This window comes from Oryzias melastigma, linkage group LG19 (genome assembly GCF_002922805.2).
Source record: "Oryzias melastigma strain HK-1 linkage group LG19, ASM292280v2, whole genome shotgun sequence".
Lineage (NCBI taxonomy): Eukaryota > Metazoa > Chordata > Actinopteri > Beloniformes > Adrianichthyidae > Oryzias > Oryzias melastigma.
The window spans coordinates 6213994-6223883 of NC_050530.1; the positions used below are offsets into that span (position 1 = coordinate 6213994).

The window sequence follows — 9890 nt, forward strand, 5'->3', positions numbered from 1 at the left end:
GTGGGCAAAAATGTGGCCCCTACTTGGGTTTGCCTGCAGACTCTTTGGTGGCCCCAACTGGAGGGCACTCAGTGGGTAGCTCGCTACAACGGAGCTTGCTAGCTCGCTCGCTTGATACAGCGGAGCCCGCCATCTTGATACAGAGGAGCTTGATACGACAGAGCAAGCTTGTTACAACAAAGCTTGCTAGCTTGATATAATGTAGCTAGCTAGCTCGATACAACCAAGTTTGCTAGCTTTTTACGATAAAGCTTGGTAGTTCGATAAAACGGAGCTTGCTAGCTCAATCCAGCGAAGCTCACTAGCTCTCTGCAGAGGAGCTTGCTAGCTTACAATGGAGCTCGCAAGCTTGATATAATGTAGCTCTCTAGCTTGATACAATGGAGCTCAATTCAATGAAGCTCACTAGCTCTCTGTAGAGGAGCTCGCTATCTCAATACAGAAGAGCTCACTAGCAAGCTACGCTGTTCACTGGCTAGCGTAGCGAGCCAACCCACTGAGTGCCCAATAGGCCAATGTGACAAACCCACATTTCTGCGCACTTTTAAACCATATGGGGCCCATTTGGCCTTGCTGGCTGGGTAACGGGTTAAAGATAGGGTACCGGTACTGGACGCGTCCTGAGCACCAGTGCGCATCCGGTACAGCGTCCCGTGGGTTGTGGATCTTTGATTTTACAAACAGCGAGCATATCAAGATCAAAAGATGACGAGCTGGAGCTGGAGACACCCAAACCGTCAAAAAGTGACACGGAAGAGTCCTTAACCAAACGCCAATATGTGACGACTTGGAGATGGCAATGTGTTGAATAATTAGGTTCTGTATACTAAAGGAGCTCTGCTTATTTTTGTGTCCTGGCTTGTTTTCTGAGCCTGATGGTCTTCTTTGAATATGGTTTTTGCTTGTGACTCTTTCCTGCATCTGGGTTTCCTCCTGGCTGCCTGACCGGGACACAAAATTCCACTTACGTCACTCGCCAGCTTCCTGGCTTTCATGGCGTGCATGGTCTTCTTGTCGATCCCAGAGTCCTCATAGTGACCTTTCATATCGCTTGTGTATTTCTCTTTGTATTTGTTCTGTTAAAAGACAACATCCCAGTGAGAACAAACGCCTTACATCATGTTAAATGCTCATTCTGTTTTGCTCACATCACTCGTGAATTTGGCAACTTTAGCGGCGTTTTGAAACTGCGGCGTCTCGCAGAAATTGATGCTGTGTCCTTTGGTGTTCTCCAAGTCTTTCCTGTACTCCACCTGCAGGGATGAATGCAGACGGTTTTTGCTGTGACGTCTCTAAGGCTCAGAATAGACACTCATGAATGAATTTGTGGGCTTGGGGACTAGTCAACATTCATTAGCACGATGGGATGTCCCATGACCTTGAACGTGAGCCCCCCTGCCGCCACTCATGCATGGCAGGGATGCTAGAAATGCCGGTTAGGTGACCTCATGTTTTTGGAGCTCCTCAATCACCAAATATTGTTGGTTTTTACTTAAACTTGCAACTTATTTTAAGTAATTAATATGATAATTATGATCTATGAATCCAAAGAAGTATTCAATTTTCACCTCACTGACGATCTTGTTGATCTTTTTAGCATTCTTTAGCGTCAAGTTGTCCTCTGTGGTTAGATTGTGGAAGTGTGACGTGCCCTTCATCCTGTTCAAGTCCTTCTTGTATTTTAGCTGCAAAGAAATATGAGATGATTGAATGCATGCAACAGGGTGACATGATGGTTTTAGGGGAGGATCAGAAACGGGGCGCCTGGATTGTTGTTCCCAACATGATGGATGAGACCACGGCGCCGCCAAACTGTATTCTGCAATGTTTAGACAGCACTTAAAATGCAGCACACCTGACGCAGGCTCCATTTTTAACCAGCTTTAAATGTAAAGGTTCAAGTGGACTCTCAAACACCTACAGAAGAGTCTCTGTGTCTGGAATTTGGCTATTTTGTTTGTCCAAGTTGTGTTTTGTTTGTCCAAGTTGTGTTTATATAATACTCACGTCACTTGCGATTTCCTGAGCCTTCTTTGCAAGATGATAACTGGGAGTGATCATAGCCGGGAAGCTTCCTTTTCCTCGCTGTTGCTCATATTCCTCCGTATAGGCAATCTGTAATTATTAAAAATATATTTTTCTAAAGACTCTTATTTTGAAAATGAGTGTGTTAATGCTGATTGTTTCAAAAGATGCAAAAAACTAATTACTAAGTTAGAAAAAAAGAGTAAATAATCTAAAAAATTAATCAAGTAAATTAAAATGTTAGATAATAAATTAGCAAAGACTAAGAAGCGCTTTTATTTTGAAAGACTAAATGCTCAAAAAGAAGCAATTTTAATTGCCAAAATAAGAGACTCACACTAAATTAACCAGAAATGTTAAATACTACTAAATAGTTCTAAATATAGCGACAAATTTTATTATTTACTGCCAAATTGTGAGAAAATTAAAGATATAACAATAAAAATATACTAAAAGAAAGCTTGATAGAGTTAAAAAACAATAAAAGACCTTTAAATTTGTATCAGATACATGCTGAAAACTGTAATAAATGCATAATTTTTTTATTATTACAAAAAAGTCTGTATAAAAAGCAATATTTGCTGACAAAACTCCCTTAAATACATTTTTTAAAAAAGTACATATTACTAAACAGACATGCTAAATAATCAGGTATTTAAAATATATATTTTCGCATTTTTACAAAATGTAGAAAATATTGGCTAAAAGTTACAAAAGCCAAAAACATCTCCAAATATAATAAATTCCCAAATTAATAAAATAGCTAAATGTCTGAATGAGTTCTATAACTTTTATCTCAAATAAAACATAATAAAATTTACATCTTTTAGGATTTTCTTATTGAATAAATTATCTGAAATTTGAAAAATATTTATAGGACTTAATATGTATAACATTTGTGAGATTTTCCGACCTGGCTGAAGTTTTCTGCATTTTCTTTGGCGTGAATCGCCTCAGCGGCTGCAGCCTCTGCGCTCGCTTTACCTCGTATCTCCTGCTCATACATCTGTCGATACTTTATCTGAAATATAATGACAAAATCAGATGATGTTTAACACCCTTCTACCCTTTTTTTAAAAAAAAATTCAAACAAATAAAATGTTTGCATGCTTTTATTTTGATACTCACATCACTAGCCTGCTCAGATGCCTTCTTGGAGACTTTGTATCCTGGGGTGAGATGGGCGGGGAAGCTCCCTTTGCCCCTTTGCTGCTCATATTCTTCTGTGTAAACATACTGCAAAAAATAATGAGAAGACTCATTTGTGCATGTCAATTATAATGTCACGAAAAAAGGAAATTATGGGTTAAATCGCTTACATCGCTTGCAATTTGTGCTTGTTTCTTTGCGAGGAGCACCTCTGGAGTATCAACAAGAGTTGTGTATTTTGACACCCTTTCTTCATGCCCCTTTTTATACTCCAGCTGGATAAAATAAACACCAAAAAATGTTTAATTTCATTGTGATGACATATATAGGATTTGAAAAAGCAGATATGTACTTACATTACTTGCTAAGACGTTTGCTTTTTTGGCTGCTTGGTAACTTTGTGTTATCATCGCAGGGAAGCTGCCTTTTCCTTTTGACTCTTCAAACTCCTCGGAGTATTTTACCTGCATAAAACACACAAAACAAGTCAGAAAATCATTTTTTTTTATTTAATATACACAGAAATGAATATGTTAGCAGAAAACTGATGAATACTGACATCACTGATGGTCTTCTGCTCTTGTGACATGGTCACTACCTCCTGGTTGCTCACCATCCCCGAGTATCTGAACGTCTGCTGCTGTGAGAACTCAGACTGAAAAGCCTGTTTTTGAACGACAAGAAACAAATATAATCCGTTTTTTTTAGCATTCTGTGAATGGAAAAAATTAGTAATAAATTAAACATCTTAATATCATTTTAAGCTGCTAATTTCACAATTGATGAGTTTGCTTGATTACATTTTAATGTCAAATTTAGTCATTTTTCGGTGTAAAATTGTCCTCTAGTTTGATGTTTTTAGTGTGCTCCATACTTTATATGGCACACTGTGCCCTCTTAAAGGTCAATGTGGTAATTAGCTGCAGAGTGAGGTCATTAAACATTCATATTTTACAGGTGCTGAACATGTTGCATGTCAATTAGCTTAGAGGTGACATCCTGTCTGGAGGATAATAAGTTACTTTTTATTAAATTAATTTTCTGGGGTTATTTTTGGAAACACAAGACACAAAAAAGTAAAAAAAAAATAGAAAACGTTTCAAAAAGACCAATTTTGTTATGTAAGTAAGAATATTTGAAGTGTTAGACTCTGGTCACATATCTCAAGATGCCATGGCGTGGAGATCAAAATGCCAGTTTACAGCAAATCTGGCAGGTGGCAGTCACATGTTTATATCCCACAGGGAGGCCGCAATTTTTTTGGCATCAATCAGTGGTCACCCGGGCATATTTGGTGACTGTGTGATGGCAGTCCAGTGGCAGGGAGGTGGCAGGAGGGCGGCAAGACTGCCACCCTCCAGCCACCTCTCTGCCACTGTGCTGCCATCCCACTGCCACCATCCGATTGTTAGAAATCGGTAGCAACATTCAACGAAAGCTTTTGATTTGGACAATGGGGCCCAGCGACAAAACTCAGCATGGCGTTTTTAGCACTCTGAGACTGGCGCATTGACAAATTGTGGTTGATGCTAAGAAGAATACGAAGAAGACAGCCTTCTTGGGAGAAATGTTGTCTAAAAATGTGTCAATTTGTAAATTGACCAGGTTATAATGTCTTTCTTAAAATCTGAGTGGTGCAGAATGGCCCTCTTTTTATGTACCACCGGGCTACCAGGCGTCTGCACTGGATATGGACCCATCATCCAATCAGAGCTCCTGTGGCCCCCAAATTTAGTAATGGCGTCATCCCCAATGCCTGACTGCCGCCGCCTACATTCGTGACCATGCAAATGATTTCCCCAAAAATTGGGCGGCGCCATGAAATCTTGAAAATTTGCAGTTGCATTTGTGACCGTTGTATTAGTTGCACTCTTGGGTTATTGATCATCTGAACCAGGACTGACACTTGTCCGAATTCCCACCCTAATCCCTAACTACTAAAAATCTACAAAGTGCGGGATTAACTCGTGCTCAGGATTTTAAAAGCAATTCAAACACCATGCTCACTACTTTCCTTTGTTTTTCTAAATTATGTCGATTTCATGAAGTGAAATCGAATCAATATGAAAATTTCACGTCTATTTCTGACCCCAATGTGTTCTGATGATGAAAACATTTCAATATTTTTTTGGGGGGGCAAAAATTGTTCAGCCACAATGCATTGTGGTCTATATTCGCCAATACCGATGCACGCTAGTTTTTCGCTAAGACTTCTGGGAATTTTTTTTCTAGTGTACTTGATTTTGGAATTGTAGATTCGGACAGCACTACAAAATGCACTATATAGTGAGTAGGGAGGGAATTCGGACACAGCCAGCCTGAACTCCCTTTAAAAATGGGCCAGCTGCTCTTCCTGGAGCTCACCTGACTGGCCATCTGACTGGCTAGACGAGCCTTCTCCATCTCCATGGATCTCATGTCATAATGGAAGGAGGACATAAAGCGTTCGCCATCCTCACGATATTTCAGCTACAAATACACACAAGCATTAAGCTGAAGCAAGCACAAGCTTGCGCGTGCTTCACATACCTAGCCAGCAAAACCAAGTGGGCCCCCAATGGTTTAAAAGTGGGCAGAAAATGTGGACCCCGATTGGGTTTAGTCACAGTTTCTGTGGTGGCCCCTCCTGTGTTTGCCCACATTGGCTCAGGTTGGCACTCAGTGGATTGGCTCGCTATGCTAGCTAGCCGCGCGGGGGACAACGTAGCATTTTTGTGAGTACCGCTGTATCTAGCTTGTGAACACTACTTGCACGACTGTATCTAGCTAGCAACTTCCATTGTATCGAGTTAGCGAGATCCACTGTAGCGAACTAGCAAACTCTGCTGTGTCGAATTAGCAAGCTCCGCGGTAACGTGCTAGCGAGCTCCAATGTAGCATGACAGTGATCTCCTTTGTAGCAAGCTCCATTGTATCGAGCTAGCGAGCTCTGCTGTGTCAAGTTAGCGAGCTCCGCTGTAACGTGCTAATGAGCTCCACTGTAGCATGATAGTGAGCTCTGTTTTAGCACGCTCTGTTGTATCGAGCTAGCGAGTTCCACTGTATCGAGTTAGCGAGCTCCACTGTAGCATGTCAGTAAAACTTCATTGCAGCAAGCTCTGTTGTATCAAGCTAGTAAGCTCGAATGTTTTGCGATAGCGATCTCTGCTGTAGCTAGCTAGCGAGCTCCACTGTAGCATGATAGTGAGCCCCTTTATAGCAAGCTCCCTTGTATCGAGTTAGCGGGCTCCGTTTTAGCGTCCTAGTGAGCTCCACTGTAGCATGGTAGCAAGCTCCGCTGTATCGAGCTAGCGAGCTCTGCTGTAGCATGATAGTGAGTTCCGTTGTAGTGAGCTCGGTTGTATTGAGCTAGCGAGCTCTGCTGTATCGAGTTAGCGAGCTCCGCTCTAGCGTGCTAATGAGCTCCAATGTAGCGTGGTAGCAAGCTCCACGGTATCGAGCTAGCGAGCTCTGCTGTAGCATGATAGTGAGTTCCGTTGTAGTGAGCTCGGTTGTATTGAGGTAGCGAGCTCCGCTGTATTGAGCTAGCGAGCTCTCCTGTGGCATGATAGCGAGCTCTGCTGTATCGAGTTAGCGAGCTCCGCTGTAGCAAGCTACTCACTGAGTGCTCACTTAAGCCTGTGTGGGTAAACACAGATGGAGCCATTACGGAAACTGTGGATAAACCCAATCGGGGTCCACATTTTCTGCTCACTTTGAAACCATTTTGGACCCGCTTGGCCTTGGTGGTAAATACAGAAACCATAGTGGTGGATGAATGCAGATACTAGAACAGTTAGATATATGTCCTAGAACAGGTCAAGCATCTCATCACATGACACGTTTAGGGCCACATAAGCAACAAAGAAAGTGGGATGTCTGTCCAGTGACTCCGATCTCACGAGCTAGCTAGCATTCGGCTAATATAAGCACAGAGCGTGGCGAGTACATGCAGACACAGACGGATGGTAACAGGTGGCATGGCAGTGGACGGGAAGGGATGCAAGGCTGTTTTTCCTGACGTATAATTTTAGCTCCTGGAAGCATAAAGAGTGAAGCACCGGGGAGGGGTTAATACTGTCAGTGGAACAGAAATAACCTGAACCTCTATGACCATTCCTAACCGCTGCCGTCACCAGACAGACTGCAGCACAGCAGACATCCACCTTTACCCCGACTTTTAGTGAAGAATGATTGGGCCTAGAGTTAAGGTTTCACTCACATGCGCAGAGACTTCTATGAAAAGCAATCCCTCAAATAATCCAGTCATGACAAACCCTGATAAATAGGACAGTCCTGGCATACATAGTTGCTTATGTCAGCCTGTCAACAATACACAAAGAGCCTGGCGGTGCGGTGATGTGATCCTACCTCACTGCTCGCTTTGCTTTGCTTCTTCGCATTGATGTTGATGGGAGTTTCATAGACGCTTGTGAAAGTGTTGTTCCTTGGATTGTGTCTGAAATGGTCATAAAAAAATCTAAATTGAATTGCTGGATATGAAATAGCTGGGGTAAAATGGAAAACAACATTTCCTAAATGTGTAACAAGGTGAGTCACATTGATGCACTAATAGAGCTGGGGTACTCACACGGAGCAGTATGGTCTTTTCTTGTGGCTGACGAAATTGTTGGCGGTGAGGACCATCTTGCAGACATCACAGTGGAAACATGCTTTATGCCAGTTCTGATTAAAAAAAGGAAAACAGCAAATTTAAACACATTTTTAATAAAAATTAGATTTTAGCTATAAAAAATTAAATAAAAAACAATTTTCTTATGTAACTTTATGTCCTTTTACACATGAAAAGGATTATTTACAACTGTTTGACGTAGGTTTTTTAGTTAAAATAGCAATCCTTTTGACTTAAGTTACAGTAATATTTTGTTGAAAAACAGTTAAATCTCAAACACATGCTCAAGAATTACATAAACTTTAACTCGTTTATCTGTTATGACGAGTATCTTATTTACAGAAAAGTTATTCTAGAACGTTCATCTGAAACACGTGTTAGTAGTTTAAACCAAACATCAAAACTACAGAGATATCTCAAGTTATATTCAAAAAATATAGTTTTGTTACCTGATCAATGCAGTTGATCTTCTCCGCTGGGTAGACCACAAACCCACACCTGGCACAGGACTGCATTGTGTACCCTTCTCCCAAAACACACTTCAGCAAGACCACAAATTTAGTTGAACTTAGATTGAGTTTGGTAGTGACTCCCCTTGATTTAGTGCGTCTCTGGCTGTGGCAAGCTTAGCAATGAGGCTGGAACTCTGAGACTGCCTCTTACTTGACACCGCGTCCCATGATGGATCGGCCCCCACCTCCAAGCCCCCATGTTTCATGACTGGCTGGGTTTAGCTGTCCATCTCCAGGAGTCACAGAGCTGCAAAGTTCACATGTCACTGTATTTGTGTCATGAACCCCAGTTGGGCAATTAGTTCACAGGCAACTTTTCTGTGATGACATAAATGCTTATTGTTTTACTAAGCATGACTCACCTTTTAAGACAGTTTGATGGACACAATTAACTTAATCGTTAAAAGAAAATCTTAAGCTCTAAAGTAATCAGTTTATGTGGCCTCAGTCACAAAAACTGAACAAAAATATAAATTTACAGAAAAAAATGATTTTTGTTTTTTGCTAATCTTTTAAACAAAATCTAGTTGTAGTAACCATATTTGAAGAAATCTTTGATAATTAAATGTTTTATCTTACTATGACAGTTTTCCATAAATGTATAAATGACATAAACTGATGAGGATGAGTTTAGGCAAATAAATGAAATATTAAAATAACTAAAAACGTAGAGGTAAATACTTAAACAATGTGATCCTCTATCGGTGTAACTTTAGCTTTTTTTTATTCAGAATTCCACAAAACTTTATGTAATTTAAACATTTTACAAAGATATGATTTAATAAATTAAAGATACTTTAATTTGAAACACTTTATATATATATATATATATATATATATATATATATATATATATATATATATATATATATATATAATTTTAAATAACAAAGCGAACTTCTGAATCACAATATTTGGTTTAAATAATACTAAAACTAGTTAGCTTAAGCCATTAACTTTATAATTCAATATTTATGCAAGTTAATAAACAAACTAACACTAACACTGATTTTAATTGCAACTTGTGACATGTTAATAATATAAGAAAAGACAAAGGAAAAGATTTTCAAGGTTTAAACCACAAAAAGTATTAAATTCTTGAAAACTTTGATCAAGAAGGCTTTAAAACCACTTTAAATTGCAGTCACAACACAATTATTTTTAAAATATATATTATATAGTCATTTTAAAATGTGATTATGAAATTTAACTCTAAAGAAAAACCAGTTAGGATAAATATTTTGTGGAAAATATAAAGTTAAGAGCATAGACATAAAACCTGTGAATGAGATTGAATAAACTTTATTTATAAAGAGATTTTCTTACAAAGTTGTATCTCAACGTCCGTAACAAGAACCTATTTGATAATACTTAAGAAGTTAAAAGGGGTAAACTAAAGTATTGACAGAAAATATATAAATTATAATCCAAGAAATTATCCAATATTTGCTCTTTATTTTTAGAGAAAAACATCGAACCTGTAAAAACGGAAATGCCAAATTTCCTTAATAATATATATATATTTAATTATTTTATTTCATATTAGTTAACAATATTTTTAAGGAAATTGACGTAAAGATTTATGGTTTCTT

At 39.1% G+C, this 9890-nt stretch overlaps 1 protein-coding gene across 2 annotated transcripts in view; it reads right to left on the minus strand.

Moving 5' to 3' along the window:
- The window catches only part of LOC112154596 (nebulin-related anchoring protein), a 33954-nt gene extending 25415 nt beyond the window's left edge, over positions 1–8539 (minus strand). The window contains exons 1-13 of one of the 2 annotated variants that reach the window (XM_024285669.2): positions 8236–8539; positions 7745–7839; positions 7525–7612; positions 5539–5643; positions 3734–3838; positions 3531–3638; positions 3345–3449; positions 3154–3261; positions 2939–3046; positions 2008–2115; positions 1569–1685; positions 1149–1253; positions 969–1076 (exon numbers count right to left, since the gene is read on the minus strand). In XM_024285669.2, coding sequence (XP_024141437.1) covers positions 969–1076; positions 1149–1253; positions 1569–1685; positions 2008–2115; positions 2939–3046; positions 3154–3261; positions 3345–3449; positions 3531–3638; positions 3734–3838; positions 5539–5643; positions 7525–7612; positions 7745–7839; positions 8236–8301 — 1326 coding nt within the window. In that variant the 5' untranslated portion in view covers positions 8302–8539. The remainder of the gene's footprint in view (positions 1–968; positions 1077–1148; positions 1254–1568; positions 1686–2007; positions 2116–2938; positions 3047–3153; positions 3262–3344; positions 3450–3530; positions 3639–3733; positions 3839–5538; positions 5644–7524; positions 7613–7744; positions 7840–8235) is intronic. The other variant, XM_024285670.2, reaches the window with a different exon arrangement.
- Between the last annotated feature and the right edge of the window lie 1351 nt (positions 8540–9890).